The following is a 23,770-nucleotide window of genomic DNA, read 5'->3' on the forward strand; positions in this document are numbered from 1 at the left end:
GTCGTCAGAGGCCACTTTAGAACAACAAGCCCCTTCTGTCCGACTTTTTTTCTGGAACTACAGTTCCCAGAAGCACCTAGACAGGCGTCCGCTGTTCGGATTGGCTCTAAAGCGGCAAGGGGGTGGTGCCTAATTTCTCCCGCGCTCTCCTGTTTTGCCGAGATCATGGCAAGCTTCGATTCCGGCTCATTGCCTGACTTGCTGCGCCTTTATTACCGCCGCCTCTTCCCTTTCGGCCTTTACGGCCGGTGGCTCCGCTACGGTGACGGTGAGGAAGAGGTCGAGGGGTTTCGGGACTCCGGTGGGAGGGCGCGGGAGGCCGAGGGAAGGTCTGCAGGAGACTGCTCAACCAGTTGAAACATGGGTGACTCTGAGCATGTGCAAAATTCGGCTGCTGAACACTCCGCTTCTGTAAGATTTCAAGGGAGGAGCTTTTGGGATTGAGATTTAGGGGGAGTTAGAGGAGGTCAACACGCTTTTTGTGGGGTTTTAAGGTTAGAGTAGGGACATGGGCCTGACTAGGTGACTCAGTGGCTAAGACACTGAGCTTGTCGATCAGAAAGATCGGCGGTTTGAATCTGTAGTACAGGTGGTCTTCATGAGCAGGGGGTTGGACTAGATGACCTCCAAGATCCCTCCCAACTCTGTTACTGTTTACTGATGTTGATGCAGCAATATGAATTTTGAAACAAGTGCTGGCCAGATTCCTTTGTGTCTAACTGCCTGGATCTGTTCAGTAATGCAAAGATGTGTTGGTGGCTTTCCCCCCCAAAACCACTTAAATTGACTCATGAAGCAGGAACAAAGCATCCTCCATAATCTGGAGGCACTGTACCTTTTTTGAATACCGAGGTACGTTACACAACATATAGAATGGCACTTCGTTTTAATTGGATTTTAGAGACAGTATTTAAGAAAAAAAAATATTTTAGAACATATGCTACCAAAGACTCAAATGTGGGAGTTAGCAATGTTGGTTAGGAGTTGTAAAGCATTTTACAAAGGTTTTGATAATTTTGAAAAGTTATAAAGTTGGTTTGGAAACAACTCTGAAAAGGGAACCCAAACCATTTGGTCTCTCAGTTTAGTGCAAGTGATAGCTATGATCAATTGTCCTCTGCACCTCTTCCAGTTTGCATTCTTTCTCAACCAGGATATAGAGAATGGGAGTATAAAAAGGCTATTAGCAAAATGGGGGCTTGGTCTGAACAAAAAAATGCATGAGATATAAATTTACTCTACCTGACTTTCTTTGGTATAAGCAAGATTCTGTTATACAGGTATTTCAATAACAGAGTTCTAGAATTCCCAGAGTCTGTTTCCTGACTTGGCCTATATCAAAAGACTGACCTGGGATAATAGATAAGTAGCTTTTTTCAGAGCTTTGCATTTGCATCATATACATTGCCTACATTCTTGAAACGACCTTCTAAGGAAAGTTTGATGTAGACAATCTAATACTTAGTGGATGACCTCTCATGGATTTGTGGAAGAATTGAGATGTGAGGAAATATTCTTTATGTTCTGCCATGAAACCAAGATGGGATTGTGTGTTTTCCTTTTGTAGTGTCAAAGAACTATTTTCAGCGACGGGAATTCTCATTCACACTCCGTGATGATATCTATGTGCGGTATCAGTCTTTCAACACGCCACAGGAATTGGAAAAAGAAATCCAAAAATTATGTCCCTATAAAATTGACATTGGAGCCGTGTATTCACACAAGGTATGGAATGAAATATTTCTGAGATGAAGCAGTCTTCCCCAGTCAGGTGTCTACAAAATTTATTCAAATTACAGCCCCTCGAAGTGGCTAGAGTATCTCAGCATACCTGGAGGGTAACATTTAAGAAAGGCTGCTACTGCGCAATACGATTATTGATGGTTTGTAAAGGATATTTAATGCAGAATTGGAAGGGATCTTGGAAGTCTTCTAGTCCAACCACCTGCTTAAGCAGGGGACCCTATACCATTCCAGACAAATGGCTGTCCAGTCTCTTCTTAAAAACCAGTAAGGGAGCACCTACAACTTCTGGAGGCAAACTGCTAATTAATTTTTATTACTGTCAGGAATTTGTGCTCCTAAGTCAAGGTCTACCGTGTTTCCCCAAAATTACAACATGTCCTGATAATAAGGCCATGCCACATTTTTCTGGTGGGCAAAAATATAAGCCCTCCCGCACAAATAAGCCCCCTGGACAACCCCCCACCTCCAGCCAGGCAGAGCACCCTCACCAACCTAGTGGTATCCCGAAAGTGCCAAGCCGCAGGAACCAGCGGGGGAGGCAAAGGTAATCGTGTTGCTTAGCGCCTTTGGGATACCGCTAAGTTGGTGAGCAGCTTTGTGCCCAGCTGAAGAGAGGGGTTGCCGGGCGGCTGCTCTCTTGCAAGTGGGCTCCCAAAGAGCCGGGCATAGCCTCATGGGCAAATGGCTGTGTTGCGCTGTTGCAGCAGCGCAACACAGCAGCCATGAAGCAACCATGCTCATGAGCAGCCACCCGACAAAACCCCTTTCCAGCCGGGCACAGCACCATTCACTGGCCTAGGGGTATCACCAAGCCGCATGATCACCGGTTCGCCGCCGCCCAGCTCCCGCAGCTTGGCACCTTCAAAATGGCAGTGAATTGTGCTCTGCACGACTGGAGAGGGGGGTTTGTCGAATGGCTGCTCATGAGCGTGGTCACTTCATGGCTGCTGTGACAGCACAACACCGCCATTCGCCCATGAGGCTGTGCCCAGCTCTTTGGGAGTCTGCTTGCAAGAGAGCAGCCACCCGGCAACCCCAAAACAATAAACCCTCCCCTCATAATAAGGCCCAAGCCATATTTTGTGTGTAAAAAGAAAATAAGACCTTGTCTTATTTTCGGGGAAACACGTTACCTATATTGGGGTACATACAGAAAATAGGCATTTGGTAGTATTCTCATTCTGCTTTTATAATCTAAATACGAATTTAGAAAAGGCTTTGCAACTATTATATATAATCTTGGAATATTTATCATTCATTATTATTTATTCTCATGTCAGTTGGAACAGTTTCAAACAACTGTTATCCAACCTCCTATCATAGCGAATCTCTGAAAAACCTCTGCAGCCATTCCTAAATGCTTCCTATCCAGACTTCTTATTCCTCTGTCATGTACTTACTGTTTGAATGGCTGAAAATGACTTGACAGCATATCAGTGGCCAAGCATGATTTAACCAAAATAAAATAAAAACATAGAAGCCTGAAATATTATGAAGGAATGAAATTTAGATTATAAATCATAGTATGATGCTAATACTTGAGCCCATTCTGGGCTGTGTTTTGTTTGTTTCTTTGCAGCCTATCCAGCATAATACCGTCCACATGGGTGCTTTTCAAGCTCAGGAAAAGGAATTGGTGTTTGATATAGACCTGACAGATTATGATGATGTTAGGCAATGCTGCAGGTATCCTTATCTTTCTGCTATCATTATTTGATATTAATTAGCCAATTCATAATGGGCAAAGTATTGTGCATAAACAACATGATGTACTGTACTTGGATCTACCATGTTTCCCAAAAAATAAGACAGGGTCTTATTTTCTTTGACCCCCGAAATAAGCGCTGGGCCTTATTTTTGAGGAAGTCTTATTATTTTTGAGGTGCAGGAGGTGGTGAGCGGGGTCACCTCATGGCTGCTGCTGTATTGCAGTATTTTCAGGGAGGGCTTATTTTAGCACATGCATTCAAAAGCGCAATTGGGCTTATTTTCAGGGAAACTGGGTACAGACCTTTCAGATGGCCCATTCTGTTAAAGTCTCTATTCCTCTGAACAACAAAGAGGTTGGTTTTCTGAACAGCAAAATCCCTTGATTATAAATACTTCTCAAAAGTATACCCCAGTGCACACAATGGACCTTATGTTCAAGCAAACATACCAGGGCTGGTTGTATCTGATTCCAGACTTTATGATATATGATCATTTTATGTCTACAGGCAGGGAAGATTGCCAGGGGACAAGATAATAAAAACGACTGCCTGTATTGCAAGTTGCCTCTGAGAATCTAGATCAGGGGTCGGCAACCTTAAAAACTCTAAAGTGCCACAAAGGTCTAATAGGAAGCCCCTCCCCCTTTAAGTTCTGAAGCCAACCAGAAGTCCAGTTTAGGTAATTTGTGCTAATACACTTACCAATAAGCACACTTATTAGAACGAGCTTTACTCCAAAGCACTGGTTTGAGTTTTCATATGTTGAACTTAATCACGTTGCTTAAAAAAGAAGGCAGAAAAGCAGAAAGCCTTTCCATCAACGCCTTGGACGGTACGTGGTAGAATTGTTGCCTTGAGATTTTAAAAATAAACATAGCTAAACAAGGCTGGGAATAAGAACTCTTTGTTCAGAGTGGGAAGCTCTAGATCAGGGGTCAGCAGCCTGTGTCTCTGGAACCGCATGTGGCTCTTTCATCCCTCTGCTACGACTCCCTGTCACTGGTCGCTCCACAATTGATAGGGTTTTCGGTTAGGACAAGTAGAGGAAAAAGGATGCTGCACTAGGAGGAGGGTCTATAGTGGGGGAGCCAGACTTCCGGTTGGCGAAGGAAGAAGGACGCTACACTAGGAGGAGGCTCTATGTGCGCTTATTGGTAAGTGTATTAGCACAAATTACCTAAATCATAGTGTGGCACTACAACTCCCATCCTTACCATTGGCACTATTGACGAGCCAAAAGAGAATTCAAGACTGCGGTACAGGTCAACTTACGACCACAATTGAGCCCAAAATTTATGTTGTTAAACGAGACAGTTGAGTGAGTTTTGCCCAATTTTATGACTTTTGCCACAGCTGTTGTCAATCGTTACAATTGTTAAATTAGTAACAAAGTTGTTAGGTGAATTTGGCTTCCCTACGGACTTTGCTTATCAGAAAGGGATCACGTGATTCCAGAAGATTGCTTCGGTCACCAATATGAACCAGTTGCCAAGCATCTGAATTTTAATCAGTGACCATGAGGATGTTGCAATGGCCATAAGAGCAGAAAAACAATCATAAGTCACTTTTTTCAATGCTATTGTAACCTCAAATGGTCACTACAAACAAGTCTAAGTCAAAGATTATCTGTATTGACTATGATGTTTACATGATTTTGCAAATTACTTTTATGAGTATGATATTAGGGTTCCAAATAGCATCCAAAATTAAATCAGAGTCCAAGGCAAAGTATTGCTCAAAGTTCCAATTTATTAAGAGAGCCATGTTGGCACATCTGGGAAAACCCGAATCTGAGAGATTCCCGGTTTGAAAGTTCCCACCCGGTTAAAAGTTCAAGATCTTGCCCCCACACCCACAAGTCCATTACATGGTCCCATCATCCACTGCCATGCTGGCAGCTTTCACCCATCCAGTTCTGGTCAGGTTAGAGGTGCAAAGACAAAGGATGATCTTGGCTTTCTAGAAAGAATTTTGTTATGGCTACATATCATCTAACTCCGTACAATCCCCCTCCTATTTTCCCACAATAGAAAATGCATAGTAGAATAATAGCAAGTGTGGCAGGCCAAAGATACAAAAGAAAAGATGGCTGCAGGCCTGACATAGGAATCATTTTGTCTCTTTCAGCTCCGCAGAGATTTGCTCAAAATGCTGGACTCTCATGACCATTGCCATCCACATTATAGACCGAGCCCTTGTAGGTAAGTGGCTGATAGCTATCTTAATCCCTATGGTTGCCCAGCCTAACCCCCTTCCTCTGCCAAAGCTGGAACATATCTGCCTTCAAACAGCCTAGAAGTATTTCAGAATTGTGTGATTTCTTCAACCCTATTGATTGCACAAGGTGCCTGGCCCAAAGAAAAGAGAAGACATGCCTTTGTTTCAAGACGTTTCCCATCCTTTAGCAATAGGACGGGAGAAAATTATATCTAATTAGTAACAAATTTTAAATTGTTCTATGTTGCGCAAGTTGACATTAATGGTGAGTCATAGAAAGGTAGGAGAATATTGAGGGATGTACATATATTGAGTTATATAATTCCCTTATGTGTTACAGCAATGAATGACCTCGGTTGCCTCCAGACATCCCTCCAAAACATGTTAGTGTCCAAGTGCAATTTTTATTATGGTAGGAAATGTATTAACTGTACAGGAATAATCACGCGAACTATATTTCTTTGATTTATTGTAAAACTAGCCGGTAACCCAGCGTTGCCCGGGTATTTTTTTATAGGGGGGAAATGTCCAGACCAAACATAATTTCTAATGTTGGATTTTCCCCATTACTAGAGGGAGCCCCCTAGTGGAGTACTTTGAAGCCATTACCATGGCAACTCCACAGTAGAAGCCATTTTAAGGCACAACAGGCTGTATCTTAACAGAACACCCCCCCCCCCCCCGAGGAGTATTAGGGATGTCTTACCCCCATAGTACCAAGTTTGGTTAAGGTTATTTATGCTAGCCTCCCACTCCTTAACCTTGGTCCTGAACAGTTGTAGGAGAAAGCTATAGTTTGCATGCCCATTACATGTGAGAAAGGAAGAACAGATGTTGGCTCAAGGCTGTCGGAGTCGTTATGAATTGGGATGATATTCTTGGACAGTGGCTAATCGGGGGTTTCCCTAATTTGGCACTTTGGGGAACTGTAATCATGCTGGCTGGAGATTATTGGAGCAGCAATTCAAAGACATCTGGAACGCACTGAGTTGAGAAGAATTAACCTCATCTATTGTTTGATAATAGGAAAGATGGATAGGTCCATTTCTATTTTTGATAGATACATGCCAAATAGTCTTTGGTTTGGCACGTTCCCTGAGGTTTTTTTGCAGTGCTCAGCTCTTCTATCCTTCAGTTGATACATGTCTTGGCTTCCATCTGAAGGAAGATGCTTCTGCCTGTCCTTAAGTAGAGCACAACTCTTGGTGATATGTGGACATGTCAGGATAGGAGGCATAGTTTGCTTGGAAACAGAATCTCTTTGCCACCTTCTGGGACTACTTTGTCTTCCCAAACTAGTCCCAGGATTTTCTGGTGGTCTCCCATCGAAGGATGAATGAAGTCCAACTCTGCTTAGGTTTTCAAGACCAGCCAGAATCGGTCAGTGGCTGCTACCTTTCAGATTTATAAAGAAATCTGTGTGCTCTACTCCCACTAGTTCTCAGTGGAGCACAATACATGTATTCTATTAAATGCAGTCATATTTAGTGGTCTTTCAATATTTAATGATATTGAATATCTATTCAAACATCTATTTACGGCTTCAACTCAGAAAAATATTAAAGCAGCTTATAATCAAACTCAAACAAATTGAAACAAGATTAAACTATATAATAAAATGCAGAAATGTACAGTATCAAATAAACTATAAATAAATGGCAACTAGCATTTCGGTTTATTTTTCTTATTGGCATTGTTTTGACTCAGAAATGAAGCCTTTTTGCTGTAGCTATAAGCAAGCTGCTATTTTCTTTGATCGGCCGTTTTAAGCCATGGCTTTAACTGTAAATAATTGGGTTCATTCAACACATTCTATAATAAGTCATTGTTTACAGATTGCCATAGTTTTAGTCAAATAGATAGTACTGAACAGAATAAATGTCATTTTTATAGCTTTTAAGTTTTGTTTGTTTGTTTGTTGTTTCCTTGGTAATCTAAACGGTGTAATTTTTTGGTGTGTGGTTTTCTTCTGTCCCTGCAGAGGACTTTGGCATTCAGCATAGACTGTGGGTGTATTCAGGACGCAGAGGGGTCCATTGCTGGGTGTGTGACGAGTCTGTCAGGAAGTGGTCTTCGACTCTCCGCTCTGCCGCAGTGGAATATCTCTCCCTAGTCAAGGTATGTTCCTGTAGCCAGAGGGAACAGAGCGTGGCCGCACTTTGCAATGAGATTTGTAGTGGGCAGGGCCAGGAAAGAATTCTCCAAAATAACCACACAGTTGTTGCAACTCAAAAAAAATCAGTTTCCCTGCTCTGAAGTGGCAGGCTTTAATAGCTGCGGTTTTGATTTTCCAGCTGGCACCAATTTTTGTCAGGGCAACTAGTGTGGATGCTGGGAGTTACAGAACAGCAGCTTGGGTGCTATCCCTTGGACTCAAGTTACCTATCTGTCATTTACCCAGGGAAATAAGTAGACCTTCACATCAAAAGGGTGAGGAAATTAACCCCGCATGAGTACAGTCCTGGCAATAGGCTGTTACACCAGAGCCTGCATCTGGAAAGAGAAAAGACAGTAAATGGAGGTACTATTGATTTACTAAAAGGGATGTGATGGCTCAGTGGCTAAGACGCTGAGTTTGTCAATCAGAAAGGTTGGTGGTTCGAATCCCTAGCTCCGTGTAACGGAGTGAGCTCCCATGACTTGTTCCAGTTTCTGCCAATCTAGCAGTTCAAAAGCATGTAAAAATGCAAGTAGAAAAATAGGGACCACCTTTGGTGGGAAGGTAACAGCACTCTGTGCACCTTCGGCGTTTAGTCATGCCAACCACATGATCACGGAGACATCTTCGGACAGCGCTGGCTCTTGGGCTTTGAAACAGAGATGAACACTGCCCCCTAGAGTCAGCAATGACTAGCACGTATGTTCGAGGGGAACCTTTACCTATTGATTTACTTACATTATATTTAATCCATTCTTCAACCACAAAGATTCCTGGAACGGTTTGTGGATCCATAAAAATCTATGCACTTTCCTTCGTCTTTCAAACTGAAAAGAAAGCACACAAAATGAGAAAATGGGAGAGGGAAGCAAAAAACCCAAGAAAACGAGAAGTAAATTCTTAGTATGATGACATTCACAATATAATTATCTGCTGTAATACAGGCATGCATTGTCGCCATTTTAACCCCGGCTCCTCGGAATGGAAATCATTTAAGGAAATGTTTTCTGCCCCTTTAATTGTTTAATGGGAAAGCAGAGAGTCGGTAAACAGGGATTTCTGTGTTCTTTGGAAATCCTAGGCAATTTTTTTTTAAAAAAAGTCAATTAAAAAATGTGTGAACCTGAAAGAGGAGTAATGTGATTGTAAAATAGCTGCCAGTGTGAGTGCAGTTCTGCAGGTTAGATGCTTGCCTACACAGCCACTACATGAGCCTGTCCTTTGTCCTTTTGCGAGACGTAGAGAAACCGTATGCAATAAGCTAGGCCAGTGTGCTTAGATAGTTAGCTTTGTCTTAGCACAACATGAATCTACTCAATTGTAGTTTTTCCCACTGGTATAGTTTTATACAGTGCAGTATGTGACACACACACCCAATTTATTCAATAAATCGGGGCTTAGCACAAAGTATGAATAGGTTCAGTGTGTTCTCCATGTTCAGAAATCAATATAGTTCTCTTCTGCTCTCTCCCACTCCCTACATATGTTGTTTAGACTTCTCAGCGCAAAATGTTGTTAGCTTAGCTCTTAGTGCTTTTTTTTTGTTGTTAGTTGCGAAGTCGTGTCTGACCCATCGCGACCCCATGGACAACGTTCCTTTAGGCCTCCCTGTCCTCTAACATCCTTTGGAGTCCATTTAAGCTCACGCCTATTGCTTCAGTGACTCCATCCAGCCAAATCATTCTCTGTCTTCCCCTTCTTCCTCCTCTTCTTTTTTTGCCCTCAATCTTTCCCAGCATTAGGCTCTTCTCCAGTGAGCTCTTAGTGGTATTTACATTAAAGCCAGTTATATGCCTTATCAGGTTGCTTAGATGCCCAGGAAGATGAGGCTCCAGTATTTTTAATAATGGGGTGGAGGAGGGCATCTTCATTACTTGTACAAATCAGAAAAGATACACTTTTAAATATTCTGTCTTCCTTATCCCTGTTAAAGCTACAGAACTCCAGCTGATGCTTTCAGTACTGTTTCCCCCAGCAAACAATTCAATGCATTGATCTTTGTTAATCTAGTGCTTTGGGCTGCCTTTTCTTGATTTTCCTACAGAAAAACAATGCGAATCAGTTCTGTATGTTCTCATTCTCCAGAAATTAATTTTCAATCTAAGGAAACGCTTTGCTCACTAGCTGAAGTTTACCTTGAGTTTTCCTTTCAGGGTTTTTTTTTAAAAAAACGTTGATACTGATGCTGAACTAAATGGTGCCATGAGGAGCAACTGAAATGTTGAAAAAAGAGACAAGTGAGACATAAAATTCAGCACAATATCCCAATTCTGTAACTATGTGTAGCCATAAGTGCCATTGAGATTTTCATGTCCAAAGGGGAGAGAAAGCAGGCATAAACAGACTCTAACCTTGCTTTTCCTTGAACATTTCTAGGGAGGTGAAGGAACCATCAAGAAAGTAACCCTCTCAGATACCCACATTCATCCTTTCATCAGGTTAGTTGATATAACTCTTGGGTTTCCAGTAATGTTTGCAGGTGCCATGAAGTAGAACCTGGTACCTTCTGGTTTCCAATTAAAATCTACCTTAACGATTAGATTTGGGAGCCTTCCAAAAATGGTTGAATTGCAATTTCCCTTGTTTTGGGCAATGATATCTATTACTGTTCAACAATAGTGGGAAGCTGAAACAGTTTTTGAACTGAACTGAGAATCGTAGGGTTTAAGGAAGCGTGACCCGTCAAAACCGCGCTCGACTAAGCCGCGCCCGATTAAACCGCATCGCTGACATCATCAACAGGGCGACAACAGCCAGCGCGGAGAAAGAAGGGCGCTTTAAATAGCGCTTTGAAAGTAAGCCGATTCAACTTAAGGTAAGGGTTAGCTTTAGGGTTAGGTTAAGGGTTAGGGTTAGGTTAAGGGTTAGGGTTAGGGTTACGTTAAGGGTTAGGTTAAGGGTTAGGTTTAGGATTAGGTTTAGGGGGGTTAGGTTTAGGGGTTAATTTTAGGTTTAGCGTTTACAGCGTGCTTCTGTCTCTGCGCTGTTGTCGCCCTGTTGACGTCAGCTACGCGGTTTCGTCAAGCGCAGTTTTGTGGTGGAACCTAAGGAAGTGTGGTCTAAGCAAGAGCTTAGCATTATTTCGACTCGAGTTGCATCAAATTAAATACATACAAATTAAATACATACAAATAAATGGAGCACTCTGCCTTGTGGCGGTATGAATCAGGATAGATGCAATTCTTGAGAGGAGACTACCTACTGCTGCGGTCTGTTTCCAACTGAGCTTCCGCTTTCTAGAAGAATCATTGACAAAACCTATTTAGAATCTGAAGCTTTTAACCACAGGTAAGCTTGTTGGCTATTGCTAAGGGTGACTTACTTATACTTAATGCTATCCTGATGGTTTGAATGAATAGGTGGATAAAGGTCTCTAGGCAGTGATACTAATGAGCTGGTTAAAATCTTTCCTCTAATTCACCCAATGCTGACATGAAGAAACTAGCTTAGAGTTACAAACCTTTAGATGTATCGTATTTTTCAGAGTATAAGACACACCTGTTTCATCAAAAAAGAGGTTGAAAATCTGGGTGCGTTTTATACATCAAATACAGCATTTTTTGCCTCCCAAAGCTCCACCCCCTTCACCAAATGGCTGTGCATGGAGGCTTTCAGAGAGCTCCTGGGGGCTGGGGAGCACAGAAATAAGCAAAAAACGGGCCGTTTTTTGCCAGCCCCCAGTAGCACTCTATAAGCCTCCATAAGGCTATGCATGCAATTTTTTGGCGAAAAACAGGCCGTTTTTGCCCCTCCCCCAGGAGTATTCTGCAAGCCTCCCCCCCAAAGGGTATTTATGCCTTTTTAAAAAAACAGGCACATTTTCGCAAGGTTTGCAGAGTGCAAAAACTTTTTTTTTCCTTTTGGAAAGCTCTTGAACTGATTGATGAGAATTACATTGACCAAGTTCTGTGCCAGCAGAAACAAAGTGTTAGGTGCTGCAGATTGTCAGCGATTTCCTTCTCCAGCACATGGATAAATACACCTGGAAATATCTACCTACCTACCTACTCTCTATCTCTCCCCATACCTACCTACTGTATTTCTCCCTCTCTCTCTCTCTCTCTCTCTCTCTCTCCCTACCTACCTACTGTATTTCTCTCTTTCTTTCTCTCTCTCTCCCTCTATCTACCTACCTACTTTTTAAAAAAAATTGCCTCTTCAAAACCTTGGTGCGTCTTATACTCCGACAAATACGGTATATTTTGGATTCTTAGATGATATACATACTATTTGGCACTTTTTACATTACAGTATTTTATTGCATATGCACACAGTTCCCAAAACAAGTGCTTAGCATATTGGGAAAATCAGGGCAAAATCTTCCTCTTTCCATACCTTTTTGTTCTTGTACTTAAAAGTGATGTTGATGTAGAATTAGGACTTGCTATTTTGCACACTACTATAAAGGGACAGGTGGCTCAGTAGCTAAGACACTGAGCTTATCAACCTCAGAAAGGTCGGCGGTTTCCCTAGCGCTGCGTAACTGAGTGAGCTCCCGTTACTTGTCCCGGTTTCTGCCAGCCGAGCAATTTGAAAGCATATAAAAATGCAAGTAGAAAAATAGGAACCGGGAGGGGGGGGGGCAAGCCGCAGGAACCGGGAGGAGGCAAAGGTGATGGCGTTGCTTAGTGCCTTCTGGATACCACTAGGTTGGTGAGCGGTGCTCTGCCTGGCTGGAGGTGGGGGGGGGGTTGTCCCGGGGGCTTATTTGCAGGAGAGGGCTTATATTTGAACCACCTTTTTGGTGGGAAGGTAACAGGGCTCCATGAATCTTTGGCATTTAGTCATGCCGGCCACAAGACTAGAGAGACATCTTTGGACAGCATGGGCTCTTCAGCTTTGAAAGGGAGATGAGCACCACCCCGTAGAGCCGGGAACGACTAGCACATATGTGTGAAGGGAACCTTTACCTTATAAATGCTATAAGGCAGTGGTGTCAAACTCATTTAGGGCTGCATCAGGCTTGTGTTTGACCTCAGGGGGCCAGGATGGATGTGGCCAAGGTGGGCATGGCCAGCTCAATGTCACACATGTGATCAAATGCCACTTTTGCTAGTAGTTTGTGAGGGACGCAAAGGGCCATCCCAGGCTCCGTTTTCGGCTGCAATGGCCTCTGAAAACAGAGCCAGGGCTGCAGGAGGCCATTGCAGCTGAAAACAGAGCCCATGAGAGGCCCCTGCCACCCTCCCAAACTCTGTTTTTTATGGGAGAGACATCACAGGCCGGTCCTTCGCTGTTTCCAGAGCAGCCCCCAGGCCAGATACTAAGCACCTGCAGCCTTCAGGCCTTGGGTTTGGCACCCCTGCTATAAGGCCTCCAGGTTCAAGCAGGAGTAAACTAAATGATGATGAGACGATTTCAGCAGAAGTTGTCTTGTTTTTCTCTGGATGAGAAAATTGCATTTGCCTGACCTTCTGTCTCTTACAAAATCATCTTCTTTTCCAGAGCATCATTGGATATAGTGGCACGTTACTTCAAAGAATATGCCCTCGTTGGTCAGGACATACTTGGAAATAAAGAAAAATGGGAAAAAGTGTTAGCTTTGGTTCCAGAAAATATCCTTTTGGGACTGTCAAAGATGGAGTTGAGGTTATATAAAAATAGGCAAACAGAAGTTTTGTATGACCATCTGGCCAGAATAGCCATAAATAGTCAAGACAGTGTGTAAAACATAATCCAGATAGCTACAGTCTAGCATCTGGATTGTTGCAGTAGCCAGGAAGTAAAATTATTTATAACAGAATGTCATAAATTCCCACTCTCTCAAAAAAAAGCCCCACATCAATACAGAATCCATTAATTAGCCAAGGAATCTTTCAGGCAGAAGCAAGTAAGCTTCTTGGACAACATCTGAATGACAGTTGACATCCATCATTTTATCCTGGTAACTGACCGATTAGAGCAGAGTTTCTCAACCCTGACTATTCTGGAAGCTGAAATCCACACATCTTAAAATTGCCAAGGTTGAGAAACACTGAATTAAAGAGAACTGATTTGGTTTAGTAGTGGGGCCCATGTGACCTACTGTATACCAGGGAGCAGAAGATTGACATGCAATCTTCTTTTTTGAAAGAAGGCAAAGCTATTCCCCTTGGAGGGGGTACAGAAAGTTGTCTATGTCGCTTCAGAGCCTAACCTGGAAAGTCCTTAGCAAATCCGCCACCAGATCAAGATTCTCTTCGTTCGGAATTCCGTAAAAAGCACAATTCAGAGCAGCGCTGGGAAGTTCTGGAAAAAAAGGTAAAATAAATAGTATATGCAAAATTAACACCGGGATAGAACTTTGCTAATAGGTTAGACTCTTATTTTAAGTTGTAGTGCTGAAAAGGTCAATAACTCAAGGCTGGGGGATGCTTTGCTATTAAACCTTGGTGCCTCTGGATTCTGAGAGCCTGTGAAAATCAATGTGGAAATAAAATGAGAATCATTAAGCCAGAAAGTTGACATATCCAGAATACAACAACACTTTCTATTTTTAGTCTGCTGATTCTCCTTACTGCACTTTCTTCCACCATAAAAGGTTTATTTATAGCTTATTGAAAATTGAGCATCTGAAGAGGGAGCTACAGTTATTCTGAAAGCTTTTTGGCTGCTGAATTACAAAAAAAGTCCAAATAACGATTGGAGAAGAGTTATAGGAAGTCAGACAGCATACAAACTCAGTTGATGATAATGTGGAAATACATAAAATTATGATGATGATGATGTGTCAAGAAGTGCTTTGTATGCAAAACACCCTTCAAGATCTCCAAACAGGAAAGAGAAAGATTTGGACTTGAGTTCTTAGAAAGGCAGGAAGCTGGTTTGCCTGGGCAATACAGGTAGTCCTCGATTTATGACCACAATCCAGCCCAGAATTTATGTTGCTAAGTGAGAAATTTGTCAAGTGAGTTTTGCCCCATTTTACAATTTTTCTTGCCACGTTTGTTAAATTAGTAACACGGTTGTTAAGTGAATCTGGCTTCCCCGTTGACTTTGCTCGTCAGAAGGTCGCAAAAGGTGATCGCATGACCCCGGGACACTGCAACTGTCATAAATATGAGCCACTTGCCAAATCTCTGAATTCTGATCGCATGACCATGAAGATGCTGCCATAAGTGGTCATAAGTGTGAAAAATGGTCGTAAGTCACTTTTTTCAGTGCCATTGTAAGGTCAAACAGTTGCTAAATGAACTGTTGTGAGTCAAGGACTACCTGTACTAAGAGACCTGGGCATTGTCTTGACTTAGGCTAGTTTCCTTTGCATTGATCCTTTTCTCTTTCTCATTCTGAAGAAAATGGTACACGCTGAAAGGGAGATTATGCTGCAATACTGTTTTCCCCGCCTGGATATGAACGTTAGCAAAGGCATCAACCATTTGCTGAAGAGCCCTTTCAGCGTTCACCCAAAGACAGGTCAGTCACTCAACAATACTCCTGCATATTTTCTTTTTGTTGGGAATTCGGCAAGAGCCTGAAATGGCAGAGAATGTTGAAGCTGGAGGTGGAAACACAGGGAATTCATTTCAAGTATGGAGATCACTATTTAATACGCAGCCATTTGTTATCTCTGAGCCTGTCTTACTTTCAGGGTTTTTGGAAGCTAAAATAAGGCAACGCTATGTATGCAAAATTGAGAATAGAGAACAGGGAGGATTTAAGCATCATTAGTAGCAACATGCTGCTTTGTCTAACATACCAGTTATTCCTTCTGCTGCTTTTGAAATGTACATTTCCCTGTTAAGTGTTTTCAGTTAGGAGCTGTTGGAAGAAATAATGCTAAAATCAAATATGATTTGATGCCTAAAGGTGTCATTTTGTGGGAAACAAATGGGTCCTGCCTTGAATGCTAAGATAAAATGGTAACTATAGAAATGGGCATGTTGTATCTGTGGAGTTTGTGAGTTTTAATCAGTATAAAGCAATATTTTAGATTGAGAATCCTGTTCGGCATTAAATAAGTCCTATATTAGCATGTCATCTTAGGAAGAACTACTAGGATCCAAGGGCCAAACAACAGATAAGCATTTTTTGGACTCTTCTGTATTAAGAGATAAAATCTTGAAGTTGCTATTTTGAGTTTCCCAAAATACTGTGAGTGATGCTTTAGTGAGTACTTTGAGTATAGGACAATACAGGTAATCCTCGACTTACGACCACAATTGTGCCCCAAATTTATATTGCTGGGACATTTGTTAAGTGAGTTTGCCCCATTTTATGACCTTGCCATCATTGTTAAGTGAATCATTGCAGTTGTTAAGTTACCGTTTCCCCCAAAATAAGATCCAATCGGAAAATAAGCATGATTATTTTAGCATGATTTTTCAGGATGCGTATAATATAAGCCCTACCCCCAAAATAAGCCCCAGTTGTCAGCATTTATTATTTCACCTAAAATAAGACCTAACCAGAAAATAAGCCCTAGTGTGTCTTTTGGAGCAAAACTTAATATAAGGTTGGCCTTATTTTCGGGGAAACACAATAGGAACACAATTGTTATGTGAATCTGGCTTCTCCATTGACTTTGCTTGTCAGAAGGTTGCAAAAGATGATCACATGACCCCGGGAAACTGCAATTGTCATAAATATGAGTCAATTGCCAAGGGTCTGGATTTTGATCACATGACCATGGGGCTACTACAATGGTTGTAAGTGAAAAATAGTCATAAGTCACATTTTCAGTGAAGTTGTAACTTAAAACAGATACTAATGGACTGTTGTAAGTTGAGACTGTATTAAGACATTTCCAAGGTCTGGAAAAGTTTACATGTAGACATTTAGCCAGTTCATGAAGATGTTCAGAAATGTAGTCCCTTGCTGCATGCTTTTTCTCTTCCCACTAGTAGGCTTTAAACCAGGGGTCCCGAATCCTTGGGCTGCAGCACATTACTGGGCCTTGAACCTTTTGGAACTGGGCTGCAGAAGTGGCAGGCGAGAGCATGAAGGTGCATCTCCACTTGTGTGAGCAGCAGGGAAGCCCGTGCGTGCTCCATTTGCATGAGCGGCATACATGCATGCCCAGCCATTGCGCAAATGAAGTCCTGCGTGTGCTGGCTTGCTCAGCGCTCACATGGAACCGTCCCTTCTCTTCCCCCCTACAATGGCCAGTCCGCAAAGCCGGAAAGTTTGAGGAACTTTAGGAAGCTGTTGTAATACTGCTTTTGACCTCTTTCAGGACGCATTTCAGTTCCAATTGACCTGAAGAAATTGGATGACTTTGATCCATTTGCTGTCCCCACTATAAGGTATGGGACAACTCTTTGGGATTTATGACAAACATGCATCTAGAAAGTAGAGGAACGAGATAGTGCCTAGGTTCACACAATACATTAAGCTATGGTTTCTTTATCTATTGTTTTGTTGCATAATCAACAATTGGTTAAATTAAACAACATAATGCTTACATTCACTCAGTGGCTCAAGCAAAAGAAAATGTATAATTTCACTTAATATGATAGGTGTATCCAATCGGTTTCTTCAAACACAAATCAAGTGTGGATCGATCAATTCCACTGCAAAAATTGTCTATTTACTGGATCCAAGCTCAGAGTATAGTGATCATGATCAGTATTGGCTGGCCAAATTCTGTGGGATTTCCAATAATTTTGTTCTATTTCTTAGCCACCTCTGTCATGAGCTGGACATGATTGGGAGAGATAAAGGAAATGGAAAGGAAACTGATGGTCTCCAGGAAAGCTCTCATAAAAGTCGAGGTGAGTGCTATCATAGATCAGGAAAAATCTTCAGCAATTCTGTTGTCATTGGGAATGTGTGTCATCTCCTTGATGCATAAGTAGATCTATGATAGAAGATACCGTGTGTGTGTGTGTGTGTGTGTGTGTGTGTGTGTGTGTGTGTGATATTTGTGCTGATAAATAAATAAAGGGAGACTAGTATAGATCTATTTCAAGCTATTTAGCTCTCATCAGCTAGATATTGGGTTTCAGTCGTGATGGACTCTTGTGACGAGCCGATTGACAGATAATGGAAGCTGTTAGCTTCCTCCCATAATTGGGGCTTACCGGGGTTGTGACACTAAACATATACCTTCTTCCCTGGCTTCAGTTGATAAGAAGGAGAACTTGTGGCTTAATGGCTAAGACGTTTGCCTAAGATGTAATATAGCACAGGTTCGAATCCCAGTAAGGGTATGGTTAGCTGATGAGAGCTAAATACCTTGAAATAGATCTATACTAGTCTCCCTTTATTTATTTATCAGCACAAATATAACACAAAATGTGTAACAAAGGCAACAGTAAAAATATTGGGTTTCTGTGGTGATGGACTCTTGTGACGAGCCGATTGACAGATAATGGAAGCTGTTAGCTTCCTCCCATAATTGGGGCTTACCAGGGGTTGTGACACTATATATATATATTTATTATTTATTTATTTATTTATTTGTTTACAACCCTCGGTATGCCCAAATATGGGAGGAAGATCACTACTTCCATTCTCTGTCCTTCGGCTCGTCACAAGAGACCATCCAGACAGAAATCCAATATTTTTACCGTTGCCTTTGTTACATTTGTGTATTTGTGCTGATAAATAAATAAAGGGAGACTAGTATAGATCTATTTCAAGCTATTTAGCTCTCATCAGCTAGCCATACCCTTACTGGGAATCAAACCTGTGCTGTCTTGCATCTTAGGCAGATGTGTTAACCACTAAGCCACAGAGTTCGACTCCTTATCAGCTGTGCCGGGGTGAAAGGTATCTATTTAGAGTTACTTTATATTTTTATCAGCACAAACACACACACACACACACACACACACACGAATGAATGAATGAATGAATGAATGAATGAATGAATGAATGAATGAATGATATCAATCATAGATTGAGGAGAAACAGGTTAAAATGCTTTGTTGGTAGCACTAAATTCTTCAATTGTGTATAATTTCTCTTATTTTATACCCCTGTATAAAGTGGTGGCTCAGTGGCTAAGATTCTGAGCCTGTCGATCAGAAAGTTTGGCAGTTCAAATCCCTAGCACTGCGTAACGAAGTGAGCTCCCCGTTACTCGTCCCAGCTTCTGCCAACCTAGTACTTCGAAAGCATGTAAAAAATGCAAGTAGAAAAATAGTGACCACCTTTGGTGAGAAGGGAACAGTGTTCTGTTTGCCTTCGGTGTTTAGTCATGCCGGCCACATGACCACGGAGATGTCTTCAGACAACGTTGGCTCTTTGGCTTTAAAACGGAGATGAGCACCGCCCCCTAGAGTCGGGAACGACTAGCACATATGTGCAAGGGGAACCTTTACCTTTTATTCTATTTGTTATAAATGGGAACTACATCTACATGGAGGGAAGTATGCAGTGGAGTACCCCAAGGCTCTGTTTTAGGTCCAGTACTCTTCAACATTTTCATCAATTATTTGGATGAGGGGATAAATAAATGGGGAACTCATCAAATTTGCAGATGACACCAAGCTGGCAGGAATAGCCAACACTCCAGAAGATAGGCTTAAGATAAAGAAGGATCTTGGTAAACTTGAACATTGGGCACTATCTAACAAAATAAAATTCAATGGCGAAAGAAGTAAGGTACCTTGCTCAATAGTAGTAACTGTGAGAGGGATCTTGGAATCCTAGTGGACAACCATTTAAATATGAGCCAGCAGGTGCCAAAAAAGCCAACACAGTTCTAGGCTGCATAAACAGAGGGATAGATCACATGAAATGTTAATACCATTTTATAATGCCTTGGTAAGGCTGCACCTGGAATACTGCATTCAGTTTTGGTTGCCACAATGTAAAAAAATTGTGGAGACTCTAGAAAGAGTGCAGAGAAGAGCAACCAAGATGATTAGGGGACTGGAGGCTAAAACATAAAAAGAACAGTTGCTAAAACTGGATATGTCTAGTTTAATGAAAATAAGGATTAGGGGAGACATGATAACAGTGTTCTAATATCTCAGGGGTTGCCACATAGAAGAGGGAGTCAAGCTATTGTCCAAACCACCTGAGGGTAGGACAAGAAGCAGTGGGTGGAAACAAATCGAGAGAAGCAACTTAGAACTGAGGAGAAATTTCCTGACAGAACAATTAATCAGTAGAACAACTTGCCTCCAGAAGTTGTGAATTCTCCAACACTGGAAGTTTTTAAGAAGATGTTGGATATCCATTTGACTGAAGTGGTGCAGGGTTTCCTGCCTAGGCAAGGGGTTATACTAGAAGACCTCCAAGGTTCCTTCCAACTCTGTTATTCTAGATTCTATAAAAAAATAATAGTAATAAGCAGCATAGCAAGACAGATGGTTAATTGAAATGTAACATCAATTTTCTGAAATGTTTACAAATAGAAAAAAATACAACATAATCAGAATTAAATCTGGCATGTCTTGGGGTCAAATCAAGAATGCATAAAGCATTTGACCTGGAAGTGAGGTTAATATTTTTCATATTGATTGGAACAAATGGGACAGCTGGGAGCCAAATTTAATTTCTTGCATCTGTTTAAATAGTTATGATTTTAAAATTTAAAAATAAAATGAGTCTTTTCTCTTCCCTCTCAATCTTTTTTTTTAACAGATTATAAGAAAACCAGTCTAGCTCCATATGTGAAAGTCTTCGAACAGTTTTTAGAAGAAATGGAGAAATCTTACAAAGGACAACGTTTGAAAGAGAGTGGTAAGGGCATGCTTCAGAAGGATGCCAACTCCAACTTCCTATAGTTAATCTCTCTGCAGTTTGGAGGAAGTTGATATAATTTGTTGTATAACATATTAAGTTTCTTCACAGTATGCCTTAATTGTATTTAAAATTAATTTTCCCTTTTTTTCCCCTTAAAGACATGCAGATGGATTTCTGAAGTTTTGAAGACACAGTGCATTGTCACAGGGCAGCTTCATGTGGCCAGATAAATTGTATTCAAATACAGTAGAACTCTTGACTGTTTTGCTAGGTTTGTGCACAAATCAGCCATTTACAGACAAGGTCAAAATAGGCTTGTCTTTGCTGAAGAAGAGGCGATAAAAGCGTTAATAGCCATTCAGCCAACAGCTGAGCGCCACATAAAATAAATATTTGGTTTTGCATAACATGGGAGTATAATCAGTGGGATACACATTTGAAACAATAGGGGTTTCTATTGCAGAATACAGTATGTGACATATACATTTATGCTTTATGCAACATGACATCATGCAGTTTTGACTGGTGACTATGGTTTTTAAGAATTTTGGGTAATCCTCCACTTACAATGGCAATTGGGACCAGTATTTTCATTGCTAAGTGATGTAGTTACGAAGTGGAAGTGCGTTCGTATTGGTTAGCAACAGCAATCCCTGCATTCCCAGTTACCATTGTTAACTAAATCCCAAGGGCATTAGGTGAGGAAACCTCTTGCCCCCTTCCCACAGCAAAAGTCGTTAGAAAGACCAGAAGGAAGCTGTAAGTCCCAGGCAGATAGGTAAGTGGCTGCTGCTGAGGACGGGAGCAGGAGGTCTGAGTATAGTATATCAGTTGAGGAGGTGCAAAAGAGTGTGTATCGTGTTGGATGTGAGGGAGGCATAGGGAAAATTGGAGAGGATACGCAGATGTGTACAAGCAGCCAGCACAAGGACAGAGGGGCTAAGAGAATGCACAGGTAGGAGAGCCCCAAAGGTGCTATTTTTTCAGAAGGCAAGTGGACTTTGTTTTTTCTTTTGAAGTCATTTCACTTCTTATCCAAGAAGCTTCTTCAGCTCTGACAGGATAGTGGGGAAATTATATTCCTTGCAGTGGGGATCCTTCCATTCCCCATTAAACAAGTCCAGTTGCCTCCTGGAAAAAAAGTACATTTTGACAACCATGACCTGAATGACTGAGAATGTCTACAGACAGGTAGGAAAGACTTACCGAAGTGACTTGTGACCTTCCCTGCTGGCTTCCCCATTGACTTTCTGGACAAGCCAGCAGGGAAGATTGTAAATGGCTTGCAACTAGTTATAAGTGCAAGCCTCTTGCCAAGTGCCCAAATTGTGGTCACATGACAGTAGGAATCCTGGGATGTGTGGAATTCTGTGGACTGCTCACAACACCATTATAATTTCAAACAGTCATGAACAAATGATCATTTGCCAAAGATTGCCTGTAGATCTGATTTTTACCATCCAGTACCAAAAACTAAAGCAGCTCTCTTTTAGATGGATTTTACCTCAGTACTATGTGACTTTAACTTTTTTCTGTATGTCAGGGATTTCTAAAATCAAAATATACAAGAATTGCAATCCATAGCTTTCAGATGATATTATCCTTGTTGAAATTGGTTTAGTGAGTCAAAAAATGTTTATATATTACAGGGGGGAAAACCCCTGGAGGTCCACATGCCGATAAACGCTGTCAGTGGCAATCTTCGCTTACAATAAAAAAAAAATCTGTCTATAATTTAAAATCAGGGAAAATATAAGAATAAAATGCAGTCATCTAATGTAATAGAACAGGAATGTCAAACTCAAGGCCCATGAGCCAGATGCAGCCCGCATGTGGTCTGATCCGGCCCACAAGGCCCTCCAGGAAAATGTAAAGGGCTGTCCCACATCACTTCAGCCTAGTCTACCCCGCGTCGCTTCGGCCTGGTCTACCCATTGCAAAGAAGAAACATCGGGCCAGTATGGCTTCGGCCCAGTCTACCCAATGTAAAGGAAACATGCCAGCAGTTTGGGAAGTGGTGTCAAGCTGACCGCACCCACTCTGTTGGCCATGCATGCCTGGCCCCCCCAAGGTCAACCACAACCCTGATGTGGTCTTAAATGAAATTGAGTTTGACACCCCTGTAAGAGATAAAAGTCAGGCTTTTCAGCTCCATTTTACTTCCAATAAAGCAGTTTTTCCTAAGGTGGCAGAGTTAGCTGTCCTTTAGTTTCTGTAATCTCTTAAGGAGATGAAAATTGGCTTGACACCTCCGGAGTGGTCCCTTCTCTTTAAAAAAGACAATTCTATAAATGTGTAAAAATGGTGTGCCTGTTACATTCTTAATTTCTTTTTCTTTCATTGTAACTCATTTTGTTTGTTCTCTTTTATACTTAAGCACCAAGTCTTTATAATTTATAACAAACGTTTCATTAAAAAAAGGTGACAATTTTGCTTATCCCTTACACACCCATCGGAGTTGCTTCTAGAATATACAACAACCTGAAACAACGTGAAAGGGATTTAACTCCTTCAGTTGACCAAATAATTGCTTTCCTGGTTTCCTTGACTGTGTAGTTGGGGGCTTTGGGGCAATTGGTATTCCATACAAGACCTCTGTGTATTTTTCTAACACCACTCTGCAAAGCAGTCTTAGCCATTGAAAGGTTCAATATGTCTATGCTGGTTCATGGATCAGCATGTCACAGAACACACTTTAGGACAGGGGTGTCAAACTCAAGGCCCAGGGACTGGATCTGGCCTGCGGGACTGCCCTGGAAACAGCAAAGGACCGGCCCACGTTGCCTCTGCCAGCAAAAATGGAGCTTGGGAGAGGGTTGCAGGAGGCCGTTACAGCTGAAAACAGCGCACAAGGGCTGTGGGTGGCTCTCCTGAGCTTTGTTTTCACTGGCAGAGGGTTGCAGGAAGCATTAGCAGCTGAAAACGGAGCTCGGGAGCCCATTTTCACTGGCAAAGCGCTCGGACCACCACAAGCACCCCTGATGCGGCCCTTAATGAAATCAAGTTTGACACCCCTGCTTTAGGATATCAGCTAAAACACCTGATTCACTACTAATCCCAGTGGATAGTTAGTGTGTACAGAAGACCTTAGGATTACCATGAAGAAACACGACTAAGCTTTTGAAGAATTGCATTGTTTTGTGTAATGATTCATGGGGTACTTTTCTCACAAGCAGAGGGTCTTATCAAAAGATCTTAGATACACAAGATTTAATGTTTGGAAGACTCGCCATGCTTTGTTAACTTAAACCTGCATCCGAACATGCAAGTTTGATCCTGGAGCACAGGAACTGCCAAAGGACAGGAAAAGAGCCAATGGGGT

General features: G+C 41.8%; 1 protein-coding gene across 1 annotated transcript; it reads left to right on the top strand.

Annotated features, from left to right (window-relative positions):
* Positions 1–139: 139 nt before the first annotated feature.
* On the top strand, positions 140–22,847 carry PRIM1 (DNA primase subunit 1). Its single transcript, XM_087710452.1, has 13 exons — positions 140–268; positions 1,568–1,725; positions 3,326–3,432; positions 5,583–5,656; positions 7,654–7,790; positions 10,207–10,268; positions 13,276–13,385; positions 13,994–14,070; positions 15,105–15,225; positions 16,985–17,054; positions 17,431–17,522; positions 20,347–20,445; positions 20,607–22,847. The coding sequence occupies exons 1-13, from the start codon at positions 166–168 to the stop codon at positions 20,624–20,626; spliced, it is 1,230 nt and encodes a 409-aa protein (XP_087566578.1). The 5' UTR covers positions 140–165; the 3' UTR covers positions 20,627–22,847.
* Positions 22,848–23,770: the final 923 nt, after the last annotated feature.

This window comes from Thamnophis sirtalis, unplaced genomic scaffold, assembly GCF_051295495.1.
Source record: "Thamnophis sirtalis isolate CommonGarterSnake01/CBP01778 unplaced genomic scaffold, rThaSir2_p1.2 scaffold_3, whole genome shotgun sequence".
Classification (NCBI taxonomy): domain Eukaryota; kingdom Metazoa; phylum Chordata; class Lepidosauria; order Squamata; family Natricidae; genus Thamnophis; species Thamnophis sirtalis.